At 41.9% G+C, this 22176-nt stretch overlaps 1 protein-coding gene across 8 annotated transcripts in view; it reads right to left on the bottom strand.

Annotated features, from left to right (window-relative positions):
• Positions 1–22176, bottom strand: part of pitpnm2 (phosphatidylinositol transfer protein, membrane-associated 2) — a 474817-nt gene that overhangs the window by 114235 nt on the left and 338406 nt on the right. For all 8 annotated transcript variants that reach the window (XM_072587642.1, XM_072587647.1, XM_072587648.1 and 5 more), the window contains 2 exons: positions 19694–19927; positions 13297–13644 (listed from right to left, as the gene is read on the bottom strand). In XM_072587642.1, coding sequence (XP_072443743.1) covers positions 13297–13644; positions 19694–19927 — 582 coding nt within the window. The remainder of the gene's footprint in view (positions 1–13296; positions 13645–19693; positions 19928–22176) is intronic.

Here is a 22176-nt window from a genome sequence, read left to right as displayed (position 1 = left end):
CATGCTTTTTTTTGGCTGCTTCTGGCCTGGACTTTGCTGCTGATTCCATAATGTATGCTTTTACCATCTTTCAACTAATATCGTCTTTGCTGGTTTCACATCCTCCAAGCCATTCCCAATCCTGACTTGGAAATATATTGCTATTCCTTCAGCATTGCTGTGTCAAAATCCTGGAATTTTCTCCCCAAGGCCATTGTGGTCAGCATTTGGACTGCAGCGGTTCAAGAAGGCAGCTCACCACTACCTTCTCAAGGCCAACTTGGGGTGGGCATTACATGCTGGCCCAGCCAAAGATGCCTATATCTTATGAACAAATATAGTTGAAAACACTCTGATTCATTGTCAAGCAGTAACACAGCATCACAGAGGTGGCTTTGGTTGTCAGTGTGGGAAAATGGAAACCTGGGGAACTGGAGAGGCACGTTTGCAAACAGTAATAATTTTAAGGGAAATTCATTGTTTTGCTGCAGTACAATAGTCTAATTCAACCAAAACAATTTCCAGGAAATGATAATCGTTAACTGAAATTTTTGAAGGAGAGGGGAATAATTTGAATAAAAAACCAGAAGAACAGCAATGCTGTAAATTAGAAACAAAAACAGAAAAAAGCTCAGCAAGTCTGACAGGGTCTGTGAAGAGAAATCAGAGTTGAAGTGTCAAGGTCTGGTGACCCTTCCTCAGACTTGAAACGTTAACTCTGATTTCTCCTCGGAGATGCTGCCAGACCTGCTGAGCTATTCCAACAATTTCTATTTCTGTTTCTGGAATAAGTTGGACAGGAGGAAACTCAAGTGGTCCATAAACACTGGCATGACTGCATTGACCAAATGATCTGTTTCTGTACCATACATGGAGAAAGTGAGGACTGCAGATGCTGGAGATCAGAGTTAAGAGTGTAGTGCTGGAAAAGCACAGCAAGTCAGGCAGCATCTGAGGAGCAGGAGAGTCGACATTTTTTGCTCTCATTTCTGATGAAGGTCTTATGCCCAAAATGTCGAGTCTCCTGCTCCTCGAAAGCTGCCTGACCTGCTGTGCTTTTCCAGCACCACACTCTCGACTGTGTGTCATATATGCTGTGCAATCCTATGTTAGAATGGATCTATTTGGTGATAGGCACCAGGAAATAGGCAAAAGTATTTCAAACCACTCAGTGTGAATGTAGATGTAGCTCACAAAAAAGATAGCGTTCAAATAATCAGCTCTGTTGCAGCTCTTTCAAAGTGAAGCTAATTCGTTCCACTTCCCAATTGCATCCACATAGCCATGCAAAATGTTCCTGACAAACACCTATCCAATTCTGTCAACTAAATCTGCTTTCTTCATTTTTTTAGGCAGCACATTCCAGATCACAACAGAATGCAGAAAAATAAATTCTTCTTATCTTCTACCTGCTGTGGGGGGGGGGGGATTGATAGATGAAGCAATAAATATGATTTGGGGCTGGATTAAATTTTTTTCCTTGAAAATTGCTTGTGTCATGCATTGCAAATTCCCATTCACGATGAGGTGCCATGTTACTGATCAGGACAATAGTCAAAAAAAGGATCTGAGAATATTTTGAGCAATTTCATCAGTTTGCCTGCATCTTTTAAATTTGCTTTACTTGCTCTGTGTTTATTTTATATTAGATATTTTCAGATATATTTAATTGTTAGTCATTGAAAATTTAACATCTGTTTCTTCTGCTGTCAAGTCATTTATAGCCTACATTTTGATTTGTGATTGAGTGAAGTCTGATGTGAAAGTCAGTTGTAGAAAATTGCAATTTCAAACGTGATTAAGAAAGCATTGCATTAGATACACAACATTATAAAGACAGGCATTATTGTCTGACTGGCAGTTAGCTCAAAGCAATCATGAATCATCAACAACAACCTGCAATTACGTAACTCCTTTAACAGTAAAACAGCCAGTTTTAAGGAGTGTCTCAAGGGTGCAGAGAGAACTGGAGAGCTGAAAAACAGCACCAGGATATTTTCAAATCCTGACTTGCATTCTGCAATAACTTTTCAACATTCTGGCAAGAAACTGAGTGTGCACAAGTCAGATTAAATTTTAGATCAAGTGAATAGGGCGTAGGAGGTTGAGGGAGTTATCTTATAGAATCACAGAATCACTACAGTGTGGAAGCAGGCGATTTAGCCCATCAAATCCACACTGAACCTCCGAAGACCATCCCACTCAGACCAACCATCCCACCCGATCCCTGTAATCCTGCTTTTCCCATCAACCTGGATGCATCCCTGGACACTATGGGCAATTTAGTATGGCCAATCCACCTAACCTGCACATCTCTAGACTATGGGAAGAAACCAGAGGAAATCCATGCAGACACGGGGAGAAACATGGAAACTTCACACAGACAGTCACCCAAGGCTGGAATCGAACCCAGGCCCCTGGAGATGGCTGCCCAGAGAGCTTTATAAAATAATGAAGGGCACAGATGAGGTGAATAGCAAAGGTCTTTTCCCCAGGATAGGGGAATTTAAAACTAAAGAGCATAATTTTAAGGTGAGAGGAGAAAGATTTAAAAACTACCTGAGGAGCAGCCTTTTCAGAGGGCGGTTTGCATTTGGAATGAATTGTTAGAGGAAATAGTAGATGCAGGGACATTTACAACATTTTAAATATATTTAGTCGGGTATGTGATTAGGACGGGTGTCGAAAGATATGGGTCAATCACAGGCAATTCGGGGTATTTAGTTTCTGAAACCTGGTCAGCATGGACGAGTTGGACAGAAGGGTTTGATGTTGTGCTGGATGACTTTATCACTCTACTTGCTGGATACAATGAAGTCCAAGATCCATTCTGATTTAAACAATGAAAAGTAAGAAAGAAAGTAAGAAACTTCAGTGAAAAAACATTCGTTATATGCTTCAGTATCAATACTGCAATGAGCCTCTTTAAATAGTCAGTGGATGTGGTTTTTAATTATATTGCTGGAAAAGCGCAGCAGGTCAGGCAGCATCCAAGGAGAAGGAAATCGACATTTCGGGCATACGCCCTTCTTCAGGAATGAGGAGGGTGTGCCAAGCAGGCTAAGATAAAAGGTAGGGAGGAGGGACTTGGGGGAGGGGCATTGGGAATGCGATAGGTGGAAGGAGGTTAAGGTGAGGGTAATAGGCCGGAGAGGGGGTGGGGCGGAGAGGTTGGGAAGAAGATTGCAGGTCAAGAAGGCAGTGCTGAGTCTGAGGGCTGGGACTGAGAAAAGATGGGAGGAGGGGAAATGAGGAAGCTGGAGAAATACGCATTCTTCTCTTGTGGTTGGAGGGTTCCTAGGCAGATGATGAGGCGCTCTTCCTCCAGGCGTCGTGTTGCCATGGTCTGGCAATGGAGGAGGCCAAGGACCTGCATGTCCTTGGCGGAGTGGAAGGGGGAGTTAAAGTGTTCAGCCACGGGGCGGTTGGGTTGGTTGGTGCAGGTGTCCCAGAGGTGTTCTCTGAAACGTTCCACAAGTAGGCGGCCTGTCTCCCCAATGTATAGGAGGCCACATCGGGTGCAGCGGATGCAGTAAATGATGTGTGTGGAGGTGCAGGTGAATTTGCGACTGATATTGAAGGATCCCTTGGGGCCTTGGATGGAAGTGAGGGGGGAGGTGTGGGTGTAAGTTTTGCATTTTTTGCGGTTGCAGGGGAAGATGCCGGGAGTGGAGCTTAGGTTGGTGGGGGGGTGTGGATCTGACAAGGGAGTCGTGGAGGGAGTGGTCTTTCCGGAATGCTGATAGGGATGGGGAGGGAAATATATCCTTGGTGGTGGGGTCCGTTTGAAGGTGGCGGAAATGACAAAGGATGATACTATGTATCTGGAGGTTGGTGGGGTGGTAGGTGAGGACTAGTGAGGTTCTGTCCTGGTGGCGATTGGAGGGGCGGGGTTCAAGGGTGGAGGAACGGGAAGTGGAGGAGATGCGGTGGACAGCATCGTCGATCATGTCTGGGGGGAAATTGCGGTCTTTGAAGGAGGCGGCCATCTGGGTTGTTTGGTATTGGAATCGGTCCTCCTGGGAGCAGACGCGGCGAAGGAGAAGGAATTGGGAATATGGGATGGCGTTTTTACAGGGGCAGGGTGGGAAGAGGTGTAATCTAGGTAGCTGTGGCAATCAGTCAGTTTATAGTATACGTCTGTGTTGAGTTTCATTTCTTTCATGTGTAAATCACAAAACCTTTTTTTTTTAAAAAGTTGCATTCTCGGGTTAGCTGTTAACAATGGTGATAGCTAGACAATATGTTGAAGGTAAAAACAGTGACTGCAGATGCTGAAAACCTTCCTGATGAAGGGCTTTTGCCCGAAACGTCGATTTCGCTGCTCGTTGGATGCTGCCTGAACTGCTGTGCTCTTTCAGCACCACTAATCCAATATGTTGAAGGTGTTAGCCCCCTGTGTTCTCTGTCTATCACTGTATTCCGACAGATGAAAGGCTTAACAGACAATCAGTGTTTCAATATATAATTTCAGTTACATCACACCGTAAATTTTTGCTATAAATTCTGTGTTACGATCGAGCCCTCTACTATCACCTGATGAAGGAGCGTCTCTCCGAAAGCTAGTGTGCTTCCAATTAAACCTGTTGGACTATAACCTGGTGTTGTGTGATTTTTAACTTTGTGCACCCCAGTCCAACACCGGCATCTCCAAGTCGTGGTAAAAATAGTATTACACATTGGTAAGTATACCGTGCATGAAAAGTTGCAGTTTAATTTTCCCAATAAATGGCAAGTTTATTTTAGTACAGATAATTTTCCCAATAAATGACAAGCTTGTTTTATTACGGATTCAATACAGACCAGAATGAGATGGGGAGGGAGTGATTTGGTTTTCCTTCACTGTTACAGTTCTTGACTGAGCAGCCCTGTCCATTTCAGAAGGCATAAGGAGCCAGTTTGAGTGACAAAGTTTATTCACGCAGCAAAAAGACGTCAGCACCACATTTCTAATAGTTTCTATAAATAAACTACATTGCAAGTAACAGATGGCGTCAATATCACAAATCTACTTGGAGCCTTTCAGCATCGGTGTATCTCATGCTGACTGAAATCATTCCGGGATATTGGCAATCACAGCTCAATGCAGAGTGAAGGATCCATTTATCTTCAGAATATACTGAATTTGATTATACAGGTTGTGACACAGGTTGCTTACAGTGCATATTTCAATTATTAAAGATTAAAATTTGAAGGAAAATATTTACATTTCCGTAAGGCCTGCTTTTCTGTGATTAGAAGCAGAATTGCTCATATCCTGATACCTCGTTTTATGCTAGCTCCTGGTTAAGGCGGTTATGTAACAAACACCGGGAATGACAACAACAAACAAAACCTTTGAAACAAAAAATGCTGTCTAAAGAGAATACATCTACTGCAGATTGTTTTGCCCAAATTTAAGGTTTTTTAAATGCAAAATGAATGTAAATGGAACATCAGAATACTGCGCCAAAAAGTGTTTGATAATTTGCTACATCAACTACTACCACACCAAATAAAGTTAAAAATCACACATCAGGTTATACTCCAGCAGCCATCAACAGGACAACCATTACAGCAAATCCAAAGCCTCCAGAAAGAGTTCAGAAGAGCCTATGCTCGAAATGCCGACTCTCCTGCTGCTAGAATGCTGCCTGAGCAGCTGTGCTTTTCCAGCACCACACTTTTTGACTCTGATCTCCAGTATCTGCAGTCTTCACTTTCTCCCTTATTTCAAAGTCTAATCTGGTGTTATGTGATTTTTAACTTTGTCCACCCAGTCCAACACCAGCACCTCCACATCACGCACACCAAATAAAGCCACATAGTGTATGGAGCAGATAGGAAATTGGTTAGCTAACAGAAAGCAGGGAATATACATAAATGGATAATTTGAGGTGGCAAGGTGTAACCAGTGGAGTGCCACAGGGATGACTGCTATGGCCTCAATTATTTATAATTAATACAAATGATTTTGATCTAAGGACTAAATGTACAGTTACTAAATTTGGTGATGACACAAAGATAGAAGAATAAGTCGTGAAGAGGACAATAGGGAGTTTCAAAGGTATACACATACTGTAGGTTAAGTGAGTAAGTAAAAATTTGGCAAATGTGGGAAAACGTGCAGTCTTCCACTTTGGCACAAAGGACAGAAAGATAGTATATTATCTAAATGTAGTATAGAATGACCCAAGTGCCCGAGCAGATGAATCACACAACATTGTATGCGGATGCGGAAAATGATTAGGAAGGCAAATGGAATAACATTGTTTATTGCAAGTGGAATGTGAAAAGTGGGGAAGTTTTGTTATAGTTGTACAGGGCATTGATGAGATCACATCTGGAGTATTACAAACATACTTTGTCTCCCTAAGTGACATAATCATATTAGAGTCAGTTCAGAGGGGGATCACTCCACTGATTCCTGGAATGAAGAGTTTATCTAGTAAGGAAAGGTTGAACAGATTGGACCTACATCCATTAGAGTTGTGAAAAACGAAAGGTGATCTTACTGAAGCACAGAAGCTCTGTAGGGAACCTGAGAGGTTGTTTTCCCTGATGAGAGTGTCTAGAACCTGGGGACAGAATTTTTAAAAAGACAGGAGTCTTTAATTTAAGACAGGGAAGAGGAGATTCGTTTTTCATGAAGAGGAGCATTAGTCTCTGGAAACCTCTTGCCCTGAGAACAGTGGAGGCTGACTTTGAACATTTTTAAGACTGAGTTAGACAGATTCTTAACTAGCAAGAATATCAGGATAGGCAGGAAACAATCAAATCAGCCATGATCTCAGCAAACAGTGGAGTAGGCTTTATGGGCTGACTCCCACGCCTAACTTGCATGGGCCCAGGTCTCTGGCACAGAGCCTGTACCTGTTGCACAGAAAGGTAGGAGAGAAAGGAGGAGAGTGTTAGTCTTTGGGGACCTAATAGTTAGAGGCTCAGATAGAAAGTTTGTTGGGAATGAACGAGACTCACGGTTGGTGTGTTGCCTCGTATGTCCCAGTGTCTGTGATGTCTCAGATCATAACTTTGGGATCCTGAAGGGAAAGGGTGACCAGCCTCAAGTCATGGTCCATGTAGGTACCAACGACATAGGTAGAGAGAGGGATAGGGATATAAGGCAGGATTTCAGGGAGCTAGGGTGGACGCTGAGAGCTAGAACAAACAGAGTTGCTATCTCTGGTTTGTTACCCATGCCATACGATATGCCATGTGATAGCGAGGCAAAGAATAGGGAGAGATATCAGCTGAACACGTGGCTGCAAGGATGGTGCAGGAGGGAGGGTTTCAGGTACTTGGATAATTGGGGCTCCTTCTGGGGAAGGTGGGACCTCTACAAACAGGATGGTCCTCACTTGAACCAAAGGGGTACTAATATCCCTGGGTGGGAAACTTTCTGGTGCTAATCTAGCTCAGCAGGGGGATGCGAACTGGAAGTGTAGTTGAAGTGCAAAGGGGAATGACAGCAGGGAGGACAGGGACAGGATTTCAAGTTCACAGGAATGTGCTGGCAGACAGCAAGCCAGTTTGAAGTGTGTCTATTTCAATGCCAGATATATCCAAAATAAGGTAGGTGAGCTTGCAGCATGAATAGGTACCCGGGACTTCAATGTTGTGGCCATTTCGGAGACATGGATAGAGCAGGGTGAGGAATTGATGTTGCAGGTTCCAGGGTATAGATATTTCATTCAGAACAGGCAAGGCGTAAAAGAAAGGGAAGTGTGGCCTTGTTAGTCAAGGATAGTATAACAGTGGCTGAAAGAACTTTTGACGAGGACACGTCTACTGAGGTAGTGTGGGCTGAGGTTAGAAATAGGAGAGGAGAGGTCACACTGCATGGAGTTTTTTATAGGCCTCCGCAGAGTTCCAGGGAGGTGGAAGAGTGGATTGGCAAAATTATTCTGGACAGGAGTGAAATGAATAGGGTGGTCATTATGGGGGACTTTAACTTCCCCAACATTGACTGGGGATGCTAGCATTCTAGTACATCAAATGGATCAGTTTTTGTCCAATGTGTTTCCTGACACAGTATGTCGAAGGGCGGACAAGAGAGGCCACTCTGGATCTGGTGCTTGGTAATGAACCAGGCCAGGTATTTGATTTAGTTGTAGGTGAGTACTTTGGAGAGAGTGACCATAATTCAGTTATGTTTAGCTTAGCGATGGAAAGGGATAGGTACATGCCACATGTCAAGAGTTACCGATGGGGCAAGGGCAATTATAATGTGATTAGGCAGGAATTAGGACACATAGAATGGGTAGTAAAATGCGGGGATGCAGACAATGGAAATATGGAGGTGGTTTAAGGAACAGATATTGTGTGTCCTTAATAGGTATGTCCCTGTCAGGCAGGGAGAAAGCGATAAGGTAAGGGAACCGTGGTTTACTACAGAAATTGCATCTCTTGTTAAGCAGAAGAAGGAGGCTTATGTGTTTATGAGGCAAGATGGTTCAGATGAGGTGATGGAGAGTTACAGATCAGCTAGGAAGGATTTAAAGAGAGAGTTAAGAGCAAAGAGAGGACACGAACAGTCTTTAGCAAATAGAATAAAGGAGAACCCTAAAGCTTTCTATAGGTATGTGAGGAATAAAAGGATGACTAAGATAGGAATAGGGCCAGTCAAAGACAGAAGTGGGAAGTTGAAGGTGGACCCTGTAGAGATCAGAGAGATGCTAAACGAACATTTCTCATCGGTTTTCACTCAGGAAAAGGAGAATATTGGAGAGGAGAAGAACGAGGTACGAAATACTAGACTAGAAAGGATCAAAGTTAGTTACGAACAGGTGTTATCAATTCTAGAAGGAGCGAAAGTAGACAGGTCCCCCGGGCCAGATGGGATCTATCAGAGGATTCTCTGACAAGCTAGGGAGAAGATAGCAGAGCCTTTGGCTTTGATATTTGAGTCATCGTTGTCTACAGGTTTAGTACCAGAGAACTGGAGGATTGCAAATGTTGTGCCCTTGTTCAAGGAGGGCAGCAGAGATGACCTAGGTAATTATAGACCAGTGAGCCTTACTTCTCTTGTAGGAAAGGTTTTGGAAAGGATCATAAGAGATGAGATTTATAATCATCTAGCAAGCAACAACTTGATTGCAGATAGTCAAAATGGTTTCATCAAGGGCAGGTTGTGTGTCACAAACCTCAATGAGTTTTTTGAGAAGGTGGCCAAGCATGTGGATGAGGGTAGGGCAGTTGACGTGGTGTACATGGACTTCAGTAAAGCCTTTAATAAGGTTCCATATGGTAGGTTGATGTAGAAAATTCAGAGGCATGGAATTGAGGGTGATTTAGCTGTTTGGATTAGAAACTGGCTTTCTGAAAGAAGGCAGCGAGTGGTGGTTGATGGAAAACATTCAGCCTGGAATCCGGTTACTAGTGGTATTTCACAAGGATCTGTTTTTGGGACCACTGCTGTTTGTCATTTTTTATAAATGACTTAGACGCAGACATAGGTGGATGGATTAGTAAATTTGCAAACGACACTGAAGTTGATGGAGTAGTGGACAGTTTAGACGAATGTTACAGGTTGCAGGGGATTTAGATAAATTGCAGAATTGGGCTGAGAGGTGGCAAATGGAGTTCAATGCAGCTAAATGTGAGGTGATGCACTTTGGGAAGAATAACAGGAAGGCAGAGTACTGGGTCAATAGAAAGATTCTTGGTAGTGTGGATATGCAAAGGAATCCTGGAGTCCATGTACATAGATCTCTGAAAGTTGCCACCCAGGTGGATAGTGCTGTTAAGAAGGCATACAATGTGTTAGGTTTCATTGGTAGAGAGATTGAGTTCCGGAGTCGCAATATCATGCTGCAACTGTACAAAACGTTAGTGCGGCCACACTTGGAATATTATACAGTTCTGGTCGCCATATTTCGGGATGGATGTGGAAACATTGGAAAAGGTGCAGAGGAGATTTACGAGGATGTTGTCTGGTCTGGAGGGAAGGTGTTATGAGGAAAGGCTGAGACACTTGGGTCGGTTCTCATTGGAAAGAAGAAGGCTAAGAGGGGATTTGATAGAGACATACAAAATGATCAGAGATTAAATAGGGTAGACAGTGAAAGTCTTTTTCCTAGGATGATGACGTCAGCTTATACTAGGGGCATAACTACAAATTGAGGGGTGATAGATTTAAGACAAATGTCAGAGGCAGGTTCTTTACTCAGAGAGTGGTAAGGGTGTGGAATGCACTACCTGCCACTGTAGTTAACTCAGCCACATTAGGGAAATTTAAACAATCCTTGGATGAGCACGTGGATGATGATGAGATAGTATAGAGGGACGAGCTGAGAATAGTTCATGGGTCGGCACAACATCGAGGGCCAAAGGGCCTGTTCTGTGCTGTATTGTTCTATGGTCTATGTCCTAATTCTCTCTCTCTCTCTTTCTCATACCCATACACACACACATATAATTGCTGTAATGTCTCACTTTTAAAGAGACCTCTGCAAGAAAAGCACTTCTTTCAAAATTCACATTGGTGACATGAATGAACGTGACATGACTGGTTCTGATTTGGATGCGACTAAGGAACGTAACTGTTCCAAACCAGATGTAGGTGGACTTTCCAGGGTGTGCACTGTCCTGGATACCCGCCTAAGAGTTCTCTTACTCAATTTAGGTCCAGTGGAACTCATTTGCAGTCTCGAATATGCACACTGGCAGCAATTGCAATGTCTTGCTGGCCTGGATACTAAAACAAAGTTAACTGTTTGGTCGAGGCTTGGCTTTACTTTGGGGATTTGCTGTGGGTTGACCTAGAGTCTCTCTGTTGAGGACATATCCTGAATGAGACTATGCAGTTATCTTCAAATGGTGTTCCCTAAGTGAAAGTGAGGACTGCAGATGCTGGAGATTAGTGTGGTACTGGAAAAGCATAGCAGGTCAGGCAGCATCCGAGGAGCAGGAAAATCAATGTTTCAGGCAAAAGCCCTTCATCAGGTGTTCCCTAAGCTCAGTTGGACTGGTGAGGGTGTCCACTTCAATTAGAATACCCTGTAGCACCTGTCTGAATCCAGTTGGGCTTCAGCTAGTAGGTGCTTTTGCATGGTTACATCATTAATTCCATACATCAAATGGTTTCTCAGCATCTCATGAAGGGTTAAACCAAAGTCACATGTCTCTGCCAGTCATCTTAGCCTTGTCAAAAATCCCGATATGGAACCCCTGGTTTTCAAATTGCCAAGTAAAATCAATGGCCTCTCAGAATCAGAGGAGGTTTGGGGTTGTAATACTCCTTAACTACATCAGTCAACTCTTGAAAGGTTTTAGTATCTAGTGCCTCAGAGAAAGTTAGGCTCCAAATAACTGAAAAAGCTGTGGGTCCATAAGATGTCAGGAGAATTAGTTATTGCTTGTTATTTGCTCAGAAAAAAATACATTCTTTCCTTGGTCTTCGGAGGGTTGGTGTAGACTCACTGGGTCGAGTGGCCTCTTCCTGCACTGTAGGGATTCTATAAATCTACATATGTGGATGACCATTCAGGAATGCTCCATGTTCAGTCATTCCAAACAAACACTACCTTAGGAGAAGTACACGGGAAGGAAAATGGAGCACCATTACCAATGGATTGAGAATAACAGCACTGAACTTCAGACAAACTAATAAAAGTAAACACTCAGCATCATTAGTATTTGAGAATGTATGCTGAATTAATTCAATTAAAAAACTCATAATTGGAAAATGAATGAATAATTGAAAAAAGGTATTTACAAAAATTCCATCATTCTGAATTTTGTACTTCTCACTGATGCAACAGCAAAGACCTGAAATAATTTGGACAATGCCTGTAATGCCCTCTCAAGGCCAAACTTCGGCTTTTTCAGTTACACACTGGGTATGACACAATAATCCAATGTCACATGCCTCAGCAAATTCAGCTTTTCTGTCCCTAGAACACAGAATATTACAACACAGTACAGGCTCTTCGGCCCTTAATATTGCGCTGACCTGTGAAACCAATCTGAAGCTCATCTAACCTACACTATTCCATTTTCATCCATACGTCTATCCAACAACCATTTAAATGCCCTTTCAAATTTCCAAACTGCCCCATCCAGCTGGCCCTACAACAAGGTGTTCAGCTCCACAAAAGCAGGCATAAGCTGAAAGACACTAACTGGTAAGCTTCTCTGATGAAGTGATGTAATGTATCAGAAAATCAGGTCAAAAAGATCAATGGAAACCCACTTTGTGGAATGTTTGTTTAGCAAATGAATGTATTTGCACAATAAAAGGTGTGAAGTGAAAAGAAAATAAATGTCATTGTTGGGAACCTAATTTAATGATTGAAGTTTGGCTTCTGGAGCTGAATCAATATAAATTAGTTTGTAATCAGTGAACTCATCCCCAAATAAAAATGAGATATATCACTTGGGACTGGATGATTGAGCCACTTGAGGGTTTACACTAGATGGATTATGTAGTCTTTGCCTGTTCAGTGTTCCATTCATATTTCAAGCTTGAAATTATACAATTAAATAAATATTAAAACTCATTTTGACAGGTAGATAAAAGTCTATCCAAATAAAACTCTCCAGAAAAAGTGAGGTAAGGGGGGCAGAGCGGCATGAACAAAAAAGGTCAAAGTCTCATTCTCTGCAGCTATCCAATAATCTCTGATGGAGCCCTATATGAGGATGTTTTATAGAAGTAGGAGAGGTTTGGCTGTGATACCCCATGTGATTAAACATTGTGCAACTCGCACACGAAGAATGCTACTTCACTGAGGTGCTCAAGGAGCTGTCATGTCATTATTCCAGTGAATAGTCAATACTTTTAAGATGGAAGGAGATGGGACAGCATTGGAGAAAGGTTATAAAATAAAAACAAGGTGACTAAGAAAAAAAGACAGGCAGACTTGTGCTTGTAGGAAACCATTCATGTCTGAAAAATGTGTTGCTGGAAAAGCGCAGCAGGTGAGGCAGCATCCAAAGAGGAGTCCTGAAGAAGGGCTTATGACCGAAACGTCGATTCTCCTGATCCTTGGATGCCGCCTGAGCTGCTGCGCTTTTCCAGCAACACATTTTTCAGCTCTGATCTCCAGCATCTGCAGTCCTCACTTTCTCCTAACCATTCATGTCTGCCTGGAATAGTCAATGAAGTCCTTGTGATGAGAAGTGTAGTCACTATTGTAACATAGGGAACAAGATAATCTACTTGTGCACAGCAAGCTCCCATACATTACAATGTGTTAAACAATGCTGGATTGAGAGATAAAAATTCACCTTAACTATCTTGCATATAAGATGGAAAGTCATAAAGCAGGGAAAAAGTGAATTTTTAATGGAAAGGAAGACTTGAGAAATTTGTAAGCATGAGCTCCCAGATCTTACCTCCTCTTTTTGATGAACGCGATGATTTGGATGATGTCGACCACTGTTTGGTTAGTGATTTTTCTGTTAACGAGCCACTGTACTCCTTCACAGTGGCATTTTCAGGTGCTGGTTTGATTATGGAATTGTTGATGTCTAGATCTCTTTCATTGGAGGACTGAATTGGACCAGTTTGCTCGGCTTCACTGTCGTTTAAGTTGAACTGAGTCATGAATTCGGCCATCTTCTGAGCCAGCATGAGTTGTGTTTCACGCTCTAGTCGCCGGATATCCTCCATGGTCAGGCCATACCATTCATCCTGCCAACACCATGCTTGGCGGTGAGCTCTCAGCATAACCTTTCTTAAACCTGCAATACACCAATAATTTTAAGCAAATCAGATACTTGCATCTAAATGAGTTTGAAGGAATTGAAGCTATAACACAAAGGAAAGTTTTGATTAAACAATACAAGACGCTACAAACAAACATACGTTAATTTCCTGGTGGTCATTGTCCATTAAGCAAGGGCTTACAGCCAAGGCACTTAACTACATTCATTTCACGTACAGGGGAGAAGCAAGGTCCTTTGGTATTCAGGTGGTTGCAAGATCAGAGATAATTGGTCCTCTACGGCAAAGTTGGCTCCTGAAATGTCATGATTTCAACGATGGTTGGGTCTGGCGTAGATGGCTGCGCAGGCATTATTGACCATGAGCTCGGTCAGGACTGATAGACTTGCATTAAGCTATACATTTCTTTTGTTTTATTCTTAAAACTATTCAATATGGCACTGGATCATAGAGACAGTGAAAAACCTTTTCACATATTTTACTGTTTTTCTAACTGTGACAAGAAAATCATAAGTCATTAACACACGCACATGCAACAGATGGTGAAGACGACCAATGACATATTGACCTTCATAAGCATGTAGTTCAAATACAAGATCAGGAATGTCTTGCTGCAATTATATAGGGTATTGGGGTGACTATGCCTGGAGTACTGCATGCAGTTTTGGTGTCCTTTTCTTAGGAAGGATGTTCTGGCTCTGGGGGCAGTGCAGCAAAGGTTTACCAGAGTGATTCCTAGGATGGCAGTACTGACATGTGAAGACAGACAGGGTTCATCAGGACTATATTCACAGGAGCTGAGGAAATGAGGCAAGGGAGAGCTCATAGAAACCTTTAAATCCTAACAGGACAAGACCAAGTAAATGCAGGAAGGATATTTCTGATGACTGGGGAGTCAAGAAGCAGGGTCACAGTCTAAAGGATACAGGGTTGACCATTTAGGACAGAATTGAGGAAACTTTTCTTCACTGAGAGTGGTGAGTTGTTGAATTTTGTCACAGGAAGTGGTTAAATCCAAAACATTTTTAAGAGGGACTAAAGGGACCAAACTGTGTGGAGAGAAAGTGGGAACAAGAGACTGAGTTGGATGATCAGCCACAATCATACTGACTGATGAAGCAGGCTCAAAGGGGCCGTATGGCCTACTCTTGCGCCCATTTCCCATAATACACTATGCCACCACCTTCCCCACAGGATACCAACGTATGGAAAACAGGCACATCATTAGGCAGAAATTTACTCCACATGATTTCCACAGAATCTCTAAGTAATGGATGGCTAGTTTAGGTCAGATATACAGCAGATTGCCTCCAGTGGCCTTCATTGGTGAAGGTGTTACATTACAGCTTGTTAAATTCCAGAATGCTGAGAAGTCCCAGCTATTGTCTCAGAGTCACAGGATCATACAGCACAGAAACAGACCCTTCATTCCAACAGTCTATGCTAAACATAATCCCAAACTAAATTTGTTCCATCTGCTTGTGCCTGGTCCATATCCTTCTAAACAATTCCTTTTCATGTACTTTTAAATGTCTTTGAAACATTGTAGCCGTATCCACCACTTATAGAGTCATAGAGATGTACAGCACGGAAACAGACCCTTCGGTCCAACCTGTCCATGCCGACCAGATATCCCAACCCAATCTACTCCCACCTGCCAGCACCTGTCCCATATCCCTCCTAACCCTTCCTATTCATATACCCATCCAAATGCCTCTTAAATGATGCAATTGTACCAGCCTCCACCACTTCCTCTGGCAGCTCATTCCATACATGTACCACCCTCTGTGTGAAAATGTTACCCCTTAAGTCTCTTTTATATCTTTCCCCTCTCACCCTAAACCTATGCCCTCTAGTTCTGGACTCCCCGACTCCAGGGAAAAGAGTTTGTCTACTTACCCTATCCATGCCCCTCATAATTTATAAACCTCTACAAGGTCACTTCTCAGCCCCCAACGCTTCATGGAAAACAGCCCCAGCCTGTTCCGCCTCTCCCTACAGCTCAAATCCTCCAACCCTGGCAACATCCTTGTAAATCTTTTCTGAACCCTTTCAAGTTTCACAACACGATTCCACACGCAAACCACCCTCTCGAGGAAGTGGTGGATGTGTGCATAATTACAGTGTTTAAAAGACATTTAGACAAGTACCTGAATAGGAAAGGTTTGGAGGGATATGGGCCAGGAGCAGGCAGGTGGGACTAGTTTAGTTTGAGATTATGTTCAGCATAGACTGGTTGAACCAAAGGATCTGCTTCTGTGCTAAATGACTCTATGAATATGTTCCACCGTGAGGAATTCATTGAATACAGAACATTACAGAACAGTACAGGCCCTTCGGCCCTTGATGTTACACCAACCTGTGAAACCAATGTGAAGCCTATCTAACTATTCCAATATCATCCATATGCTTATCCTATGACCATTTAAATGCCTTTAATGATGGTGAGCCCACTATTGTTGCAAAGCCTGATGTGCAAACTCTGTTAGATAAAAGAGAAAGACAAACTCATTTTGGGTTTTTGTGGAAAGTGTAAAGTTGCACATCAGGCAAACAGAAACCCTACATGCCTAGATTTCTCTGTAACTTGGTTTATACAATAATCTTCCACAAGTGACAGGCAGGAGGCTAATCAAACAAAAACTGCTCTCTCCATTTATGTATTGTTATGCAATAGATAGTAACAATTCCAAATACCAACAAAAAACTTCAGCAAATTATATGGTCAGAAGAGGTGAAGATTCATTTATTCTTTTGTTCTCAAGCCCATTATGTTATTGATAACAAAGAATAGAAATTTATGGTCATATGTACTTTTACATGAAAAATATAGTGAAAACTTTTATAAGTTGCCTCACCACAATACCTACATCAATGACAAATACAGTACTACAATTACAGACAACCTATCGCTATTTACACATCATTCATCCACACCATACCTTGATTTCAAAATACTCAACAACACAACACGGCTTCCGGGGACCAAGAATTTGCAGAAAAGGTGAAACTAGTCTCATGTATGCTTGGCCTTCAGAGCACAAACATTTGCCTTTGCTTTATTTAAATCAATTCATTATTAATAGAAATTGCTTGTTTATATGTGAGGTCAATTTAACTAACCATTCTATCAGTTCTTTTAGCTTACAGATTGTAAGGTTGTGACAAATCATAGGTGGTCTTAGGATAAATTACACAGGCATGAGTTGTCTCCAATTACCTTTGTACCTCCATGTGAATATCATGACCTGATTGCAGGCACCTTATAAAACCTTGCGATGAATAATGATAAGATGATGTGACAATCCATTTATTGACTCTACGTGTGCATGAACATTCTGTGAAAGTGAAAACATGAAGGTGTCCTTATCTTTTCCGTTGATGGTACACAAGTTAGATTGGCTCCAATCTGTTCCTAGTAATTCTGTGCCTAAGCATAAAACTAATTTCATTTGCTAAATACCATATTATTTAAAAGCGTCCAATGACAGATAGTATTAGAAATGGGGCAAATGCCACTCTACCACAGTGGGAGCAGCTTTTCTGAAATTGGGGATGGGTATATTATTGAAGGAGGGTTGTCTTAACTCGAATTACATTACGTCTTCTAGAATGAAACTGACACTGGATTCCTGAAATGTAAAGTGTTCTGCTCTCCTGCCTTCAATTCACACAAAATTAGTATGGAAGTGCACGGTTGTGATCTGATTGAAATCACTGACCCATTGTATCCCTTCACTGTCTCCTTGTGTTCTTTCACAGGATTGTGGTTAATTTATAGCCAAAGGTTGCTTCAAAAATTATAAAGGCACAACATTGCAAGGGTGGAAATCTGAATCAAACACCGAGAATGCTGGAGGAACTCAGCAGGGCTGTGGAGAAAAGATAGAGTTGCTTTGAGTCTGCTGTGACTCCTCTTCCGAACGTCAGGAATCCTTAAAACCCTGCCTAAGAAAGATCAAGAGAGTTCCAGACTTCCACCACCCATTATGTGAAGAAACGGTTTTGGCTTTGTTCCTGGTGGCCTTGCTGTAATTCTTTGTCTGCTTATTATGGACTTCCCACACTCCAGGAAAGTTTCTCTCTACTTACCCTAACAAGTGTTTTCATTGTTTTAAACACATCAATTCAAGAAGGCAGTACTTAATGGTAAGTCACTGCAGTAGTAATACAGAACCCCAAGTTCATGTTCTTAGGGTTTGAAATCCCACCATGGCAGATAATGAAATTTGATTTCAATGAAAATAGTTTGGAATAAAATGCCAATCTAATGGAGATCATGTAACCACCATCAATAGCTGTTTAAACCTTATGATTCACTCATACCCCTGAGGGAAGTTGATCTGTCATCTTTACCTGGTTTGGCTGAAATGTGATTCATGACAACTCTCAGCTGCCTCTGGACAATTAGGAGTGGGCAATAAATGCTGGCCAAGTGAGGTGAAGTCCACACCCCATGAATGAATATTTTAAAAATTAGATCATCCTTCAAGTTTCTGCATGTTCCTCAACTGTTCAGTAAGATTGGGGATGTGTCCACATTCCACAGAATTCCACTCCCACAGTAGCTCTCGTGAAGGATGACAGGAAGAGTTTGAACATCACAACCAAGCTACATTGGGAAGAAAAAGCTGTTTTCCCTGGAGCGTCGGAGGCTGAGGGGTGATCTTATAGAGGTTTACGAAATTATGAGGGGCATGGATAGGATAAATAGATAAAGTCTTTTCCCTGGTGTAGGGGAGTCCAGAACTAGAGCGCATAAGTTTAGGGTGAGAGAGGAAAGACATAAAAGAGACCTAAGGGGCAACTTTTTCACTCAGAGGATGGTACGTGTGTGGAATGAGCTGCCAGAGGAAGTGGTGGAGGCCGGTACAATTGCAACATTTAAAAGGCATCAGGATGGGTATATGAATCGGAAGGGTTTGAAGGGATATGGGCCAGGTGCTGGCAGGTGGGACTAGATTAGGTTGGGATCTCTGATCGGCATGGACAAGTTGGACTGAAAGGTCTGTTTCCTTGCTGTACATCTCTAGCACTCTATAAGAACACGAGATTTCGCTAGAGATTTGCTGGTGAATGATTGATCCAATTGCTGGGAATTCATTGGGGGAATGCCACAAACTTGAACTTCAAATTTTACTAATAGCTAAAGTTAAATAGACCTTTGGCTTCTCTTCACCGCAAAGAATCCGAATCTCCAGCTCAAGCTGGTGTGTTAGAGCTCCAATCAGGAGAACATATTCCCAAATTCAAAACTTGAATATTTCACACTGCATACAAGTCACATACAATTACTCAAAATAATCTGCTTTTGCCAGTTTAGATTTACATAGCAAACTAACAATTGCATGAAAATATCTGGATTCCTAATGTTCTGAAGAGGTGTCACAGCAGACTCAAAGCAGCTGTATCTTTTCTCCACAGCCCTGCTGAGTTTCTCCAGCATCCTCTGTGTGTTTGATTCAGATTTCCACCCGCACAGTGTTGTGCCTTTATAATGTTTGAAGCAACCTCTGGCTATAAATTAACCACAGTCCTGTGAAAGAACAGAAGGAGACAGTGAAGGAATACAATGGGCCAGTGATTTCAATCAGATCATAACTGTGCACTTGCATATTTATTTTGTGTGAATTGAAGGTCCGACTTGGCCTTGCCAATCAAGTTTCCCAAATTAAACTAGTTGTGTTCATTTCTAAGAGTGGAATGCAGAAGCTATTTATATGCAACATACAGTTTTGCCATTAAATTATATACTGTATTCCCATGGGTAGCATGTTAAGGTAACATGTCATCCAAAATGTTAAAATGCAAAGTTTAACCTTGAGGCCTCTCTTTCAATGGTCTACATTGATGTGATAAATTTTTCATAAGTGATTTTTACTGATATCTACCAAATTGGTAACCAGTACAAATAATTCTCATTTTATCACCTTTCATTGCAAGACTTGAAAACACTAGACACTAATTTTATTTAATGAATTTCATGATAGCATTTAATGGAAAGACACATAAAATACCTTTTCTTGGTAAGTGCGTAAGTTGCAAATTTACCCACATCATACTTACCCACATCATGGATGAATCTTTCGATTTTGGACTGCATTCCCCAGTATCGAAACTCTACTTTACAGAGTTTGTACGCACACATAATTGGCATTTTTCCAGGCTTATTCTTGCACTCATGTATCCAGTTATCAGATAGAGGCCCTCTTCCTGTCTTGAAAGACTTGTACAATTTAGGATCCTCTTCTGTTTTGTATTCATGAGGAGGAATGGGATCTTTGACAATATCAATCAGATCTGGAACACACAGATACAGGTACCATTTTTATTTAAAATGCAGCATAAAAGAAACTAATATTTAATCCTAAAACCTGAAAAGGAAAATTAGTCCCAATTAACACAATGCTGATTATCATTTCTAACATAAGTGTAATTATCGGAATACACTTGCATAAGTTTGCCCTTGTCCTTACTCCATCTGCAATCAGCAGAAATCAGTTTTGGTCCTCAGTAAAAACTGTTCTGAGCTGAGTACTTCGCATTCTGTCACATCCACATCTCCTACTTCCCTAATGTCCTTCTCTGGAGAACGTCATTAGCTTCTACTATAAACTCCACTCTCAGATTCAGGTTAGCGTCAGAAAAGCTGCAGCACCGAAGACAATTGTGGCATAAAACCACTTTAGACAATATACACCTGTGCCAATTTGTTTGTTGACTGGAAAGATTGGCCAACACAGAGTCAGGCAGCATGGAAACCTTCGGTCCAACTTATCCTTGCCAATTAAGTTTCCCTAAATAAACTAGTCCCATGTGCCTGCGTTTGGGCCCAAATCTCTCTAAATTCTTCCTATTCATGTACTTGTCCAAATGTCTTCTAAGATTTTGTAACTGTACCTGCATCTACCACTTCCTCTGGAAGTTCATTCCATGTATGAACCACCCTGTATGTGAAGAAGTTACCCCTCAGTTCCCTTTTAAGACTTTCTCCTCTCACCTTAAACACCTCTGGTTTTGAACTCCCCCACCCTAGGGAAAAGAACTTTGCCATTCACCTTAATTATATCCCTCGTGATTTTATACACCTCATACGCTCCGGGGAAAATGTCCCAGCCTATCCTTAAAACTCATACCCTCCATTCCCAATAGCATCCTGGGAAATCTTTTCTGTATCCTCTTCAATTTAATATCTTTCCCATAGCAGGGTGACGAAAATAGTACACAGTACTCCAAAACAGGCTTCACCAAAGTTCTGTATGACTGCAACATGATATCTCAACTCCCAGAGTGAATGTTTTGAGCAATAAAAGTAAGCATGCCAAATGCCTTCTTAACCACTCAGTCTACCTGTGACACAACCTTCAAATAACTATGTACCTGAACTCCAAAGGTCTTTTTGTTCCAAAACACTTCCGATCCTATCATTAACTGTATAAATCCTGACCGCATTTGTCTTACCTTGCATTTAACTAAATTAAACACCATCTGCCACTGCTCAGCCCATTGGCCCAAATGAAGAAGATCTCTTTGTAATCTTTAGTACCCTTCTTCACTGTCCATTGTAGCACCAACTTTGGTGTCATCTGCAAACGTACTAATCATACTTCCTAAATTCTCTTCCAAAATGTTTATGTTAATGACAAACAGCAGTGGACCCAGCACCAATCTATATGGAACATTGCTGATCACAGACTTCCAGTCCAAAAAACAACCCTCCACCATCATCCTGTGTCTCCTACCATCAAATCAATTGTTGTATCCAGTTGACAAACTCTCCCTGAATCCTATGTGATCTAAATTTACTAACCAGTGGGTTTTGAGGCGATTAATAGCTCAAGTTTGCTTGGTGAGTGGGAAGGTTTGTTTTCAGATGTTTCGTCACCATACTAGGTAACATCATCAGTGAGCCACCAGATGAAGCACTGGTGGTGAGGCCTGCTTTCTGTTTGTGTGTTTAGGTTTTCTTGGGTTAGTGAAGTCATTTCCTGTGGTGATGCCATTTCCTGGTGGTGGAATGGGATCCAAGTCAATGTGTTTGTTGATAGAGTTCTGGTTAGAATGCCATGCTTCTAGGAATTTTCGTGTGCGTCTCTGCTTGGTTTGTCCTAGGATGGATGTGTTGACCCAGTCGAAGTGGTGTCCTTCCTCATCTGTATGTAAGGATACTAGTCAGAGTGGGTCATGTCTTTTTGTGGCTAGTTGATGTTCATGTATCTTAGTGGCTGGTGTTTTGCCTGTTTGTTACAGTCCTTGCAAGGTATTTTGTAAATGACATTAGTCTGAAAATGAACCTTCCAGCCCAGTGAGCAAACCTACATCCAGAACCTCAACCTAAGCCACAAATCTTCTCAAAACTCGCTAACACCTATGGACGCAATCTGCTAAAACTGGCCTGAAAACGGGAAACAAATGTCATCCGACAGAGCGCCATCCGCGAACAGCTGTACTTCTTGCACGAATGCCCAAGGAAACAGGTACTACCTAAATGTCTTAAATACAAACATCCCCTTAACACCACACTAGCCAAAAGAATAGCAGAACAAAAC

This window comes from Chiloscyllium punctatum, chromosome 17 (assembly GCF_047496795.1).
Source record: "Chiloscyllium punctatum isolate Juve2018m chromosome 17, sChiPun1.3, whole genome shotgun sequence".
In the NCBI taxonomy this organism is placed as follows: domain Eukaryota; kingdom Metazoa; phylum Chordata; class Chondrichthyes; order Orectolobiformes; family Hemiscylliidae; genus Chiloscyllium; species Chiloscyllium punctatum.
This window is presented reverse-complemented; position numbering and strand designations above follow the sequence as displayed.